The sequence below is a fragment of the Hirundo rustica genome, chromosome 4, assembly GCF_015227805.2.
Source record: "Hirundo rustica isolate bHirRus1 chromosome 4, bHirRus1.pri.v3, whole genome shotgun sequence".
Classification (NCBI taxonomy): Eukaryota; Metazoa; Chordata; class Aves; order Passeriformes; family Hirundinidae; genus Hirundo; species Hirundo rustica.
The window spans coordinates 56,373,527-56,388,127 of NC_053453.1; the positions used below are offsets into that span (position 1 = coordinate 56,373,527).

The 14,601-nt window shown below is 42.1% G+C and overlaps 1 protein-coding gene and 1 long non-coding RNA gene across 5 annotated transcripts in view; one reads left to right on the forward strand and one right to left on the reverse strand.

The window, feature by feature from the left end:
• The window catches only part of POLR3B (RNA polymerase III subunit B), a 70,369-nt gene extending 57,460 nt beyond the window's left edge, over nt 1–12,909 (reverse strand). The window contains exons 1-9 of one of the 3 annotated variants that reach the window (XM_040062207.1): nt 12,803–12,909; nt 11,308–11,340; nt 10,926–10,982; nt 10,780–10,844; nt 10,343–10,418; nt 7,183–7,283; nt 4,854–4,945; nt 4,098–4,215; nt 2,948–3,056 (exon numbers count right to left, since the gene is read on the reverse strand). In XM_040062207.1, coding sequence (XP_039918141.1) covers nt 2,948–3,056; nt 4,098–4,215; nt 4,854–4,945; nt 7,183–7,283; nt 10,343–10,418; nt 10,780–10,844; nt 10,926–10,982; nt 11,308–11,340; nt 12,803–12,868 — 717 coding nt within the window. In that variant the 5' untranslated portion in view covers nt 12,869–12,909. Of the gene's footprint in view, nt 1–2,947; nt 3,057–4,097; nt 4,216–4,853; nt 4,946–7,182; nt 7,284–10,342; nt 10,419–10,779; nt 10,845–10,925; nt 10,983–11,307; nt 11,341–11,974; nt 12,006–12,109; nt 12,152–12,802 lie in introns of those variants that run through there. The other 2 variants (XM_040062208.2, XM_040062209.2) reach the window with 2 other exon arrangements.
• Nucleotides 12,910–13,316: 407 nt separating this feature from the next.
• On the forward strand, nt 13,317–14,541 carry LOC120752370 (uncharacterized). Of its 2 annotated transcripts, none has more exons than XR_005700688.1 (3): nt 13,317–13,449; nt 13,568–13,681; nt 14,151–14,541. It is a non-coding gene; the product is annotated as an uncharacterized LOC120752370 (long non-coding RNA). The 2 variants fall into 2 exon arrangements; XR_005700687.1 differs by having other exon boundaries at nt 13,568–13,676.
• The last annotated feature ends 60 nt before the right edge of the window (nt 14,542–14,601 follow it).

Consider the following 14,601-nt stretch of genomic DNA (forward strand, 5'->3'; position numbering starts at 1 on the left):
CTACTTCAAAAGTAAAGTTGCATTTCCATATACAGGGATTGCACAAATGCTTCTGTCATTCGTAAGAAGAAAGATTAGGGCAAACTGTTTAAGCTAGCACAGTTACAAAGATCTAACTCCCCCACATCCAAAGAGCAGATACCCCAAGTCTGCCCTAAAATAGTGCCAGGCACGTGCCTTTTGTAGCCTATCAAATTTCAGTTAGTTGTGGTCAGTGTCCTAAATTTCACAAAACCACAACTTACATGTGTTTGGTACAACTGGCTGTAAAACATCTGAGCATCCCAAAGATCCCTACAGGTCTGGATGGCAGAAAAAACAAAGCAACAGGACAAGGTCATTCTGGCTTGCAGTTATGAAGGAGGATGAACTGAATGCAGATGCCTCCTTTAGGGTGATCCCACACAATCCAGACCCTATCTATCCAGATCAAGGGACCTTTAGATCAACTCTACTTCCATGGCTCCCCAGGTGCCTGAACTTCATTCCTCACCAAAAACAAGGATGAAGAACACTGTGTTCAGGTCTTCCCCCAGCATGCAGCTCTGTCCATGACTTTACACCTGAAACACAAGGGTGACCTTAGATTTCTAGTCTAGGGAGCTCTAGGAATTTTAAGCCTCAGCTCTGTCAGTTGGTGGTGTTTGTCATGTTCTCTGTTTCACAGTCCTTGCTTTTGACAAAGACATCTAGAGGATATATTAGTACACCTCCACCTTACAGATGCAGTAGCTTTAAATACACATTCGACTATAGATCTGCAATACTTGCTTTCTCTTCTATAATGCTACAGTGATTTTCTGCATCTAATCTATTTCTTAAGTCACATACATAACATCAGGTCAATTAAAGCTATTGGGATGAGAAAGACAATCCAAAATTGCTCACTGTCTCTCAGAGAGTCCCTGACAAACTGCCCCCTCTAGCTGGCCAACACACTGAATGGCAGCCCTCTACCAGTTCCTATTTGTTTTCTTAGTCACAGCACAGAGGTCTGTGGAACCTGGTTGTAGCCTGTGGGCTGGTCTGGGAGGGAACGCAGAGCAACAGACTTTTGCCATTGCTTTCTTGTTTTAGTTTTTAATTAGAAATGACACAGCTGTTTCAGTACAAGTTAAGGATTCAAAGGTAGTCAAAATCTCAGACCTTAGATTATCTATACAGCTTAATTCTGTCACTTGCAGATGTGGATCTCTACATCACAAGAAGCAAAACACCTGCTAGTAACAAGGAAGACACATGCTTCCTGCCAAGGCTTGGGTGTTGGCAGAAAGGAATTATTCTCCTTGCTTTTCCAACAAATCTCCTGTCTATAATACTGCCATGTGAGAGACCTGAAGTCAGACAGGAATCCATAAGTTTGGGATTGTCCAGGCTGAGGGCATTCACGTGTGTAACCTTGCTCCTAGCAATTAAATAGAACAAAGCAATAGCACATTACAGCAATGCCCAAGAAAGGAAAATCGGAGACTGGTGACTGCTTTCATTTCCAGCTGGAGACTCATCAGAAGTAGACAGAAGATCCCTGAATTTCATGCCATTAAAGGAGATGGCCACTCACGAGAACCTCTGGAATGGAACATTCAGAATAGTTAAAGTGGGTGTAGCTAATTTGCTACTGTATTAAACCAATATAAATCATTGAAAAGCACTACAGCCAAGAGCTTCTAACAACTGTAATCCCTTATTCAATTAAAAATGAAAAATTAAGGAATATTATCTAAAATGAAAAATGTACTTATGAAGAGAGAGATATTGCAGCAAACATTGTCAGAAGTAACAAAACAGTCAGTTCAATTTTGCTTAGAAAAACAAGCCAACAACCATCTCCTGAGACAACAACCCAGAGCAGTTATGTGAGCAGGTATTTATCTGCATCAGCACAGGGTGACAAAATGTAATAAAAGTCTCTAAGGTAAGGTGGAATCCAGCAGTTTGATACTGGAGCAAATGGATTAAGAACCACATTAACACTTTCCTGCCACACAAGAGTTGTGAACTTAATTCTGGCACTTTTATGTGCACTTCTGTCCATAAACACCTTCTCAAACTCCTTTAACCACCAGCCACTAAAAACAGATGATCTCCTCTCTTATTTGAAGAGATTCGCTTAATCAGAGGTAACAGCCATTTACTTCTCAAGTCTAAACCCAACGATTAAACTATTTTCTAGTACCAAGGCACATCAAGCACTGCGGTAATACGGACAAACCCGACAGGAACATCTGCTCCGCAGGCACGACCAGCTCAGATGCTGAGACCTCGTGCTGCCATCTCCTGGCACATCATTCCCTGTGACCGAACCCTCTGTGCTGTAACTCACTACAGGGAACAGAAAGAGAGTTCTGCCTAGATCCATCCAGTCTGAGGCTTTTTTGTGCTTCCAAGAACGCAGCTCCATTTCCTCCTGCACACGTACCAGGCTGTAAACCCAGAGGCAGCAGCAAAGCATTACAGGACAGGGTGGAGCTCCCAGCTGTTGGCAGGACAGGTCCCAGCCTAAGGCCTGGCCATGCCCTACTGCCTTCTCCAGCAGCTGGACAGAGCATGTCCACCCACCACCTTTGCTGGCTCTAATGCATTTGATTCCACAGACAGAAAACCAGAAACAATGACCCTTAACACAACGTGTAGCCCATAACAAACCAAAATCCTTCTGACCTGTGGCAAGAGGCACCTCACAAGGCAGAATAAGGGGGTGGCAGATATTTGTCTTGGCCCAGCAGTGCTCTCCTTGCAGAAAAATACAGCATTTATTCTCCTTTCTGCTGTACAATAAAGATGACTACCCAGGGGAAAAAAGCTTGCAGTTTCTAAGCCCTGCCAAGTCCTTCTGTACATATTAACTTGAGAGCTGCTGTTGATCTTCATTCTTGAGATACAGGACAGCAGTTTTCCCCTCCTCTTTTTTTTTTTTTTTTTTTATCCAAACAAACAGCTGTGTTACCTTAAATATGATAGCAATGGGAATATCTTCTGACAGAGTGTTGTGCCTCAGGTAAAATCTTCCTTGTTTCACAACCATATTTGTTCTGCTCTTCTTCTCATGAGTGGAACTGAAGTTAAAATAAAAATAACACCATGTCCAACAGAGTGTTTGCAGTGACTCCTAGAATCTTTTGTATAGAACACAGCAAGCTTGAACAACTTTTCAGCTGAATTAATCCCACTTTCTCCTCTTTTAAAAATTACATAACACCTGTCAGGGATCAGCCTGTAACTTCAAGGTTATAGGGTATTATCACCTCTGCTGGGGACTATTTGGAATATTTGACTTGAGCAAGTAGAAATCTGTACTTTTTAAAATCATCTTTACGTGCTTTGATAATCAGTTTGGATATAACCAGCAAGGCCAAATTTTGAACAAGTAATGCAGCAACAGTGGTACCGACATAACAGTACTTGGCGGTACATTAACCTCATCCGGACTTACTGAGAGACAACAGAGTAGCTGGAGAGATGTGAGAGCCTCTGGAGAAGAAAAAACAGCCCTAATACTGAACAGTGGCAAGCACCATAGAATGGACCAGAACGCAGTTTAAAAAATAAAAAAACAACCATCCAAAGGCTGAACAAAATAGAAACAAAACAGAAACAAAATTTGATCAAGGAGGAAAGGCCAAATTTAGACTACTTTGCCAGTTTCAATAATTTGTGTTGTACAAAAATATTTGTTTCCTCCTCAGCTGCCTTTGCCTTTAGAAGTTTTTGTGTCAATTTTAAGTAGAGAGGCAAACAAGAGGTTACATCAAACTTCCACCTCAGTAACTTCGTGTTACTTGTTGCAAACTGAGACTGAACACCATCACTTAGGAAGTGCACTTTGTGACATTAAACATTAGAACTTTCTTTCTCTAATCTAGGATGAATGCTGAAATACATGATCAACTCACTGATTTTTGTGGAATACTACACTATTTAGGGATTAGAGTTTTAGCACACAAAATGACAGTAGCAAGACAGGAGCAATGAATGTCTACAGCCTCCTCTGATTAAACTATAATAGGAAGAAACCTCCACTGCTATTTCAACTACAGTAGTGAAGTTCTGAAGCTTTGGGTTTATCTCCTTTATGTAATGGTAGGAATTTACCATACCTGGTAACAGAAGCGCCAACTGTGCCTTTTCTATCAGCTTCAACAATGATTCTGTTTTTGGATAACTGCTCTTGAATAAGAATGACTTTCTCTACACCTTTAACAATGAAATAGCCACCTATTTAACAGAAAAAAAATTTGCATGTCAGTACCCTTGCACCTTACTTGCCTCCTCCAATATGCCTTTGAATATAAATTATTAGAATGCAATCCATAAGTACACAATGGGAGAGTAAATTCTCCCTTAAAAGAGTAATGAACGAGCCTGACAGATAAAAACCAAAGCAGTTGCTTGTCATAACCCTCCAACTCCTCTCTACATAACAAATAATATCATGCAACAAGTAAGATTTTATTCTGGTTTACAAAAGGCAACGAACAAATGAGAGTTCCCACTTTGGAGGACATCATACTTCACTCTTTCCTGATTTGTGTAATTTTCAAAGAATGAATTCTATCTTTTTTTCTCATATAACACATCACTGTAAAACACCATATACAAAATTCAAAATAAAATATTCAAAATTTTGGTGTGTTGTTTTTTTTGTGGTTGAAAACTTTGTCTGCAAACATCAAACTATTCACGTTCTCAACCAAAAGCCTGACAATTTCTTTCAGTTGCAAAGCACACACTTGAGAAGTTTCCACAAAGACTTAATGGTGGCAGGAAACATACCAAAGGGGTGTTTCTTTGACTAAAAAGATTTAAAACTCAAAGTACAGATGGGGGAAAAAAGAACATGAGTGCAAATGTACCTGGATCTAACGGACACTCATTTAGTTTGGCAAATTCTGCTGGAGTTTTCCCAGTAAGCACACAATTGGAGCTACGCAGCATTATAGGCATCCTGCAAGAAAACCAGTTCCAATTTTACTTCAGACTCAAACAGAAAAATATGAATAGTCAAATTCAGAACAAAAACCATACTGAACAAACTGCAGATACACATTTAAGGTAATGAGAACTCATGCATGCTGTAACCAACAGGTTTTCACATAAGCCCACCTTATTTCATTGAACAAGGAATTGAAAAGGGACCTGAAACTGGACACCTACAGACTAAGCAGAAACCACAGACTTCCTATTTAAATATTATGCAGCTACTCAGGCATCGTGACAAGCAGGGTCACCAAGGCCAGTGACAATTAGTGCAAAGACTCCTGGTCCCCCAAACAGTCTGCAGAGAAGAACATGCCATTGCAGATCCACTGTTACCAGCTTTTATTAGATAAAGTTAGTCCACATCTCATTTCCCACACAGGAATGACACCTTCTGGCTGCAGAGAGATAGTGCCTCTAATTCATAACCTAAGCATGAAGTATCCCCAGTAGTAGCTCTGACTTCTCTGGTGTCCTAGCAAGCATTTTGTGAAGCAACATGTGGTGGAAAGATATTCCAAGAAATTAAAAACCAATCCAATGCTTAGGGAAGTAAATAAAAGAGAAACTAAAGATTCACAGACTGCACAGGGGGCAAAACTTCTTCACCATGAGGACAGTCACACAGTGGAAAAGCTGCCCAGGGAAGTTGGGCAGTGTCCTGTCATGGAGGTCTTCAGGACCTGACAGGACGAAGCACTGAGCAACCTGGTTTGATCACAGAGCTGATCCATTTCGAGTAGGAGGCTGCACTAGAGGCTGAGCAGGAGATTGTACTCTTCCAACCTGAATTATTCTATCACCCCATGATAAATCACACAATACTCACTTTCAATTTTGCTTACTCAACAACTAACCAACAATGATTTTGTAGTTATTACTGAAAAGTGTACTTTTATAGTCAGCCTCCTAATGTACCTTTTCATTCTCAGATTTTTCATTTAAACTTTGGAAAGAGAGCACGGTTTACTTCCAAAGAGAAAGCTGTATTTCGCAAAAGATAAAAGAGTTTACCACTACATCTACCAAAAGTCCTCCATGCCCTTTAGCCTCTTTTACAAAAAAGGTGACTTTTGATCCAGCTTACAAAATTTCACTCCTTAGTGGAGAGCCTTTGTAAGAACTGTGTTCCAAGTGTTTTCTAAAACACACATTGACAAAAATCATTCATGAGTTCTACTACACAAATATTTTCAACCTGTGAGATTTTTCATTCAAGTTTACTACAATAAAAAACACGATTAGGCTATATTTCTTGTATTCAAATCTAATAAATTATTTTAATTTCTTTGCTGTTTTCATATTCTTGCATCCTAAAAGAAAACTGATGAACTCAAATTCTGTATTTCTGCAGAGTAAAAAAAGGTACTTGTCACTATATTTCACTAAGAAAGTGCTTCCCAGAGATAAGAAGCTTCATATGACAAGCATAACCAAATTTTCTAACACACACAATATGAGCTTAATGCACTGGCTGTTTCTATCACAAACAAGAAGCGGTTGGCGTAAGGTAAATATTTGGAATACTCAAATGCCATTACTGAAAACTCCAGTGAAACATCTGTCCCAGTCCAAACTGCATGGCAAACAAGAGCACAGGCCAAAGGAAACTAATACTACAGACAAATGAGGAAAATTATTTCCCATGAAAATAATAACTGGATATTAACAGTTTTTTTAACAGCAAAAAAACCTTTTTGCACGTATGCCTTTAAAGCCAGCCTAATAATGTAATTTAAGCCATTTTAAATGAAAGCTTAACTCGTGCAGAACTAATGCTTGCTTTACTGGTTCTACCATCCACCTTCCACAGGTGCTACTCTACATACCATGAGTGAGAAGAGACTGAGTAATTTGGCTACAAAGCAAATAAGTCTGATTTCATCTTACAGTAACGCAACTTGCAGCTATAAGCATGCATTTTCCTCTGCATTTCTTCTATTGTTATCTATTATATCAACAGAATCTGAGACAACATTCATCCTTATGTCCATCCTTCTCTGGAAGGAGACATTATCAGAAGCTTTTGCAAAACAAGATCTTAGACCCTAAAAATCCCGTACAGCTGTCTATGAAGATTTGCCTGCTCACTGTTTCTTTGAACAAGGAAGAAAGATTGGCCTACATCTGTTTTGCAGTAAAAGCTCTTCCCAACACGGTAGCAAATGAAAAGGGAGAGCAGAAGCTCAGCACATGGTATCTCACCTGCCAATGGGTAACGCATTGCGGATGATCCTCTGGCTGCCGCGGGTGTATTCAATATCCACGGTAATCGGCGCAGAATAGGTCATGTCCCTCAGGCGGCACTGAAAGGACAACGGGCACACGGTCAGGTGTTGACTTCAAGCTGAGGAATCTCTCTTCAAACAGCCTGTGTTTCCCCTGCCCTGTAAATCCTCAGAGAAATCAAGCAAAGCAAAGCTTCGGAAAGATCTTCATGATACCTGAAGAACGTCTGACAGACTCTCCTGTTTGAAATAAATCCAATAAAATCCAAATACAACTGCTCTGATTTTCTAAAGCAGCCAGCAGATCTGTGCCTTCAGAAGACAGCACTGCAGAGCTTAACTTCTAAACGCTCCAATTAAACAAACAGGTCTAATTAAACAAACAGGTCTAATCAGCAGAGCAGGCACAAAGACCACAGCATGTCTGAGCAGTGCTCGGCTCAAGGACATTTCCATACGCAGACTCTCTACAGCTGAAGACGTGCTGCCATTTGAAGTCTGGAAGAATGGAAAGGCACAAGATATAGAGAGACACCATGCTACCTTATTAGCTGAATGAGCAAACCTCACTGTATTGTACAATTTCTAAAGAGAACTTACAGAAGGCTCACTACAGAATCACTTCCTGCAAATATTCCCAGCTTTCTTCTGCAAACTCCTCGGAGATCAAGGTAGGCAGAATAAACATATGCAGAGCATTAGATATCTCAAGGCTCAATCATTTCTAATCCAATCCTTCTGGTGTGCTCGCCCCAGCTTCACTCTAAGATGTTGCCAGGCCTTAAGGCATTGTGTCTCTTCATGCAAGACAGGCATTACTGCATCTGCTGAACACAACAGAGCAACTCACAGCAGGTCATTCGTGACCCCACTGAGCAGGCTTTCCCTTCCAGCTCCAGGACTACAGGTCTAACAGCAGTTAGACTTGCACATTTATGATTCTGCAGTCTTTCAGCGCATTGATTAAGGACTAATAAAAGGCAATTACGATTGTGCCGTGTACTGAAGATGCAGCTCTATGGAAAAATAAGCCTCAAGGATCATCACAAAACTGAATGCTTCTCCTCTCTACACTACAAAGTGAACCTCCTGTCCAGTAACAAAACACTGGTACACACCAGCAGCTTTCGAGCCACACCTTGCAGGAAACTAGGTGCCATTCTGCTCCCAGCAACTACATCCAATTTTAAAGTAACAGAATATTTCCATATCCTAATTACTTTAAATTCATCTCTATGAATAGTTCATGAAACTCTCGTAAGGACTAAAGGAAAAAGTGTACTAGTACTACCTAGGGGAAAGAATGCCTTGGGATTCTCTGAGTGTGCTTTTTTAACACAAGACACAGATATAAAATACAAATTACAGTGTGATATTCCAGTATGTGTATTTTTGTATCACCTTCCTTGAGGTAACTTCTTACTATAGAGACCTGAAAGTAAAAGACAAGCACGATTTTATATACACTCAGACCTCACTAAAATCTAATGATTTTAGGTGATTTTGGGAAGGAATTCTATAGCCTTCAACAGAGAAAAATAACAGCAGACTCCTAACTATCCAATCTTTTTTTTTTTTTTTAGCAATGCACACAGGCTTGATCTGAGCAGCATCCTATTTAAGAAAATAACTGTGGCCTCCATGTGTGTACAGCACACAGAAAATAAAGAGAAATGATGCACTAGCATTAAGCATCAACTAGAATATATTTGAGATATAGGAGATCTTATTCTAAATCAAGGTCAATATGCTCTATAAGCATTTATTTTGCCTTCTTCTGCATGTACAGTCACTTTAGTTACACAGTAAGCAAGCACATTAATACCTGAATACGAGTTGTTGGCCACAAACAATTTTTTGCATGCAATTTCATTCATATGAAAGGAATGTTTCCTGGTGCATTTTGTGCATGTTCACCTCTGCTGACTGACTGTTAGCTACACATTTGTGAGATGCAGCACCTATCATATATTACACCTGGCTGAGTTACTGGCTATATTTGAAAACTTTCCATCAAATCAAATGAGATTTGAGTCAGGGCACTGGAGACAGTGGGTATGCCCAAGTGGCAGCCACTGGACAGCTGATTCTTACAGAATTTCTCCAAAGCACAAAATGTATTTCATTAGAGTCTAGATTAGATGACAAAAGGGACATTTCAAGTATCAAGGGGATACAGCAAGAAAAAAAGCATCTGATACATGAACTGAGTTATGAGGCTGACAACAGGCTAGATGCAGGAAAATGAGTACAAGTTCCAAGCTCAGTTTCCCCTTCAGAGGCCAAAAAGAGGTTGCTACCTCAGTTGCAGTGGTATAAATCTCAAAGCACAGTAGCAGGAGAGAAATACTGTGCTCCTGAGCACTTTGAAGAGAACTGAATGGCTCTAGATACATGAAAGCAATCCTAAAATATTCAAAGCTTATGGCTTTCTCATACATACAGAAGCTACCTTATATCCTGTTGGTCAGAACCAAGAGACTTTCTGATTTCAGTCACAGCAGCATGTGCCCCAACACACATCTTTATTCCAGAAGTACACAATCCATTTGTTAAACTACATGCCTACAGTACTACAATGAAATTAAATATACTCCTCAGAAGGCTGATGTTCTTCTGCAGCTTCTTGTAATTCTAACAATTTCCATCTGTTTCCGCTTAAAGTTTCCACATTTGCTTTCTGATTCAGACTTTAAAAATATGAATAAAAAATCAGATACAAGTTCCCAAAGACTGGAAAGGAAACAGAGACTGAAGTGACCTATGGTGCAGACTGCAGAAGGCTAATATTAAAAAGAAGCTAATAAAAATGTCAAAGAACCCTACATTATAGCATGAGGACTTGAGCTCTGTCATAAAGAGACCCACAAGATCAAGCAAGAGAAATATTTTCACTACTTTCAAGGAAACCCACTCAAATTCAGCTAACACAAAATACTGAATACAACAAAAATTTAAAATAAAATTAAAAAGCTTTATTCCATGATGTTTAAATCTCTGAGTCTCATTTTTACAGAGATGGTGGAATGCATTGCACTGCCTAATGTAACATGTGCGTACTCGAAATTACATGCAGCTATTATTCAAGACATTCCCAAGATAAAACAACCCAGCAAGACAGATGCAGACACTAATACCTCATGAGGTGATACAGGTCGTGTCACATTGAAGCTTTCTTCCACATCTGGAGTACCCACATAGATATTGAGGTATCTGTAATACAGTTTCAAGATAAGCAATGAGGCAAATATTTTTCAGGCAACCTGAAGGAAGCAAAATTTTACATACACTGAGAAATTAAACTACTTCAATGAACTTAAGTTGATTAATAATGAGCAATGATTCTTCCCAAAGTAACTCCTTGTATTTGAGCTGTGGTCAAATTAGTTAAAATTTATCCTGCATGTGCAGTAAACCTTTAAATCTTCCCATCTTTCACTGCATAAAGTAAGAGTTAAGTCATGGAAAACATGATTTATACCTACACAAGTGCTTATAAACACTTTAGAGCTGATAACAAACCCATGAGATAGTACTCATGCTGCTACCAATACAGAAAACATCTCATGCTTACTTCAGGTACCACATTGGGTCAGCATCACTTGTCACTTTCTCATTGGCCTTCATGATTTTCTTTATCTGGAGGAGAAAAACAACAAAATGGAACCATGGCCTTTTCTGAGTACTAAGAGCCACTCTCCCCTGCCTAGGAAAGCCTACCTCGACATTGATGAAATAGTTGAATGAGTCTATGTGCTGCTTCACCAGTCCTTTCACCTGAAAAACACATGCATGCAGCAAATAAAATCAGCTTCAATAACGTTAATCACACCAGGCAGAAATCAAGATATAAGCATTTATAACCGGATTTGGATAACTGAGCTAAATTCTTTCAGCTGACAAACTTCTGGGAAGTGGCTGGATGCTCAATCTGGTTCTACACCACATTTCCAAGTTTACACTGGAGGAAAAAAAAAAAAGGCAAAATCCACAGGAAAGCAAGGACAGACATTCTGGGAAACAGTAAAAGCTAGAAGAAGGGAATGTCAAGTTAGAAAAGAGATGAAGTATTCACACCACGAAATGAGTGTGTAGCACTAACCTTTAGAAATGCTGGAAGAAGTCTCCATTTTTCCTGAAAACAAAAAACAGTTTGAAACATCTTTCCAAGGAGTAGTCAAATATCTAAGATGCCTGAGCCTTTCTGTCTGCATATTTTATTGCTGTTGCTGTTTTTTTGAACAGTAATTTTATTTAAACTCAGACCCATTTAGGAAAAAAAAAAAAAAAAAAAAAAAAAGGCTGTCTAAAGCCAACAGAGATGGATAAAAATGACCTGGATTATCTCAGTAAACCATATGTGCAGTATTTACTCAAGATGCAATGGCACACTGCTCCTAAGAGCAACTTATGTGAAAATATATTTTTCTTAGAAAATTCCTTAACACCATGTCCTCATTTAAGATAAACTAACATTTTTTTTTAGTTTTGTTCTGTTAACAGATTTATATTCCTAGAAAGGGAAGATTTCCTACAACTTTTACTTTACAAAATATATGCAAGAACCCGTCCTGGGAGCAGCACTTGTAGGCAGAAGTCTCTGTAGCACTTATCAGGACCCTAAATCCTACAAAGATTTAGCAAAAGTACAGGCAAGTGCTAAGTGGATCAAGGTTCCCACAAATTTTCCCCAGTTTCTGATCTTTGATGACCACGGGGAGTATCTCTTTACATCAGTCCCACCTTCTCCCAACATGGTTTGCATATACCTTTGGCTGGAGACAAAATCCTGTTATTGATGAAGAGTGTTCCCAGCCCTCACATGCTTCTCCATCGACTACCATTTAAAAATGCTACAAAATTAATAACCAAAAAACCCTGTGGAAAGTTGTTAGCTTTCTTACAGAATGCTGATGGTGCCCTTGGCTTTCAGCCTTCACCGCTGTTGTTTGTTAATCTACTAATCCTGCTTGTGAGCCCAGTTTAACATCTAATAATGGCAAAGCTACTGCAGTAAAAAGAGACACATGTGTAGCTTTTACTACCGGTCTCTTGTGGTTTATATGCAGTAGTATTTACAGTCTGGAATCCTGAAGAGCAGCTGATCTCAGCTTTTTATGATTTAAACGTTATGTCTAAAAAGAGGGTTTAATCTGTTAAAGAATAAGGCAATTAAACTGATAACCTAGGGATAAGACTAATGATTTTAATCTTAAGTAACTGTTTCAAGGCCAGGCTGGAAGGGGCACTGGGCAAGCTGGTATAGCGGGAGGTGTCCCTGCCATGGCATGAGCTGTCAAGTGCCTTCCACCCCAGACCTCTCTGTGACTCTGCGTGCGGGACACAGATCGGGCAGAGACTGGAGACGGGTGGGCGCCTCAGGAGGCCGAGCCCGGGTTCATGAGGGGCTGCCCTGGGGCAGCTCGGACCAGACAATTCCACCCCCACACACACACACACCGAGCGGCACGGGCAGGAGGGACGGCACTCCACGTGTGCGCCGCCAGGCGACTCCTTCCACCCCAGCCCAGCTCAGCCCGGCCGCGCCCCGGGAGAGCCCGAGGCGCGCCCGGCCGCTTGCCCCCTGCCCCTCTGACCTCCACCGTGTTGACCGGGGCCGCCGCCTGCTCCGGGGTGAGCGCGCCCAGACCCAGCGCCTCCATCGCCACCCGCGCACCGCGGCGCTGCAGCACAGCGCGTCCCCCCGCGCTCCGGCGCTGCGCCCGAACGTTCCGGCCCCGGGCAGCCCGACCGCTGCCGAGCACTGAGCGCCGCCAGGGCCCGGCGCCCCGCCCCTCGCACGGTCCGACAGCCCGCCCCTCACGGTGCCCAGCAGCCTGCCCCTCGCAGGGTCCGGCAGCCCGCCCCTCACGGTGCCCAGCAGCCTGCCCCTCGCAGGGTCCAACAGCCCGCCCCTCACGGTGCCCAGCAGCCCGCCCCTCGCAGGGTCCAACAGCCCGCCCCTCACGGTGCCCAGCAGCCCGCCCCTCGCAGGGTCCGACAGCCCGCCCCTCACAGGGTCCGGCAGCCCGCCCCTCACGGTGCCCAGCAGCCCGCCCCTCGCAGGGCCCGGCAGCCCGCCCCTCAGGGTGCCCGGCCGCTCCCGGGGCACTGCGGACCTGGCAGCGCTCGGCGGTCCCCCCTGAATCCCCGAGCTGGTCGCCGCTTCGCGCCGGCGCAGCCGGGAGGCGGCAGGGACACGGAGCAACTGGGCTTTAAACGGCTTTGCTGCAACTTTTAGCATGTAAGGCAACGCGGGGCATCCGCTTTTAGCGTTGTTATTATTTTTTTTTATTATTGCTATTATTCTTGAATGCTGTGGCTGAACCACCAACACATTTTTTTTTGTTCTCCTTTCCAAGGGTCGGTGCTATAGAGACACCAAAATCACAGTCAAAGGGGGAGCTGCGCATCTGCCCCAGTTCAAGATGAAGCAAGAAGCACTAGTGATCTCTGCAGATTCCTGTGGCAGTAAGGTTTTGATATATATATATATATATGTAAATACAATAATTGGTAAGTGAGTTCTAAAAGCAGAGTGTGTAAACATACTCAGGTCTGCTCTGGCTCCGGTTCCACATGACTGACATTCTTGGGGCTGGGGCTGGGCTCCACCCATCCTGGACAGAAAGGCCCCTACCCTAAAGAGGAGTAACAGTTCAGACTCCTTCCATTTGGTTTCCTGCCTAAGGCGCGCAGTCAGTGGAGTATTTGTGTAGTGTTATAAACAAGTTCTATCTAAGTGATTTGAGTCTTAGTTACTTACTTGTTAAGATCCAATTAGGATTCTTGGTGTTTGTTCTGGGTTGCTAAGTTTAAAAGAGTTTGCCTTATTCCTGTTTCAATATTGATTATTAATTGTCTACTCATTCACTCCTGTTTGTTAACTAAAAGTTCACCCTGTTATTTGTTTTTCACCTATTTACTTCACACCTGTTCCATTAGTCAGGTACTGCCCTTGCTGCTCCTTAAAATGGCGGCTGATATGCAAATGGATGAGACACTGGAATTCTGGGATCTACTCAAGAACAAAGGACTCTTAAAACAGAAAAACAGAGTAGAATCCAGAATGGAAAGTAGTACCTCTGGACTGGCACAGAGGTAAGACTATCCGCCAAAGCAGCTTCATTCGGTCACCGTGACCTGAACCGTTCCCTATTGGCATGAGACCCCTGAACAACGAGCCCAAATCAACTTCCCGGGTACACAGGTGGGGATGAAGTCCCAGCCTTGCTGTGAAGCGAAGCTGTTTGCACTTTCTCCTCTGCGTTGCCGAAGGGAGCAGCAAGTGGTACGCACCGCCTCTCAAGCCCCCCACCCAGAGCTGATTTCTCTAATAAAGGCATAAAAAAAGGAGCAGGTCTCCTTGCCCTTGATTCCTTCTTTACATTTAATA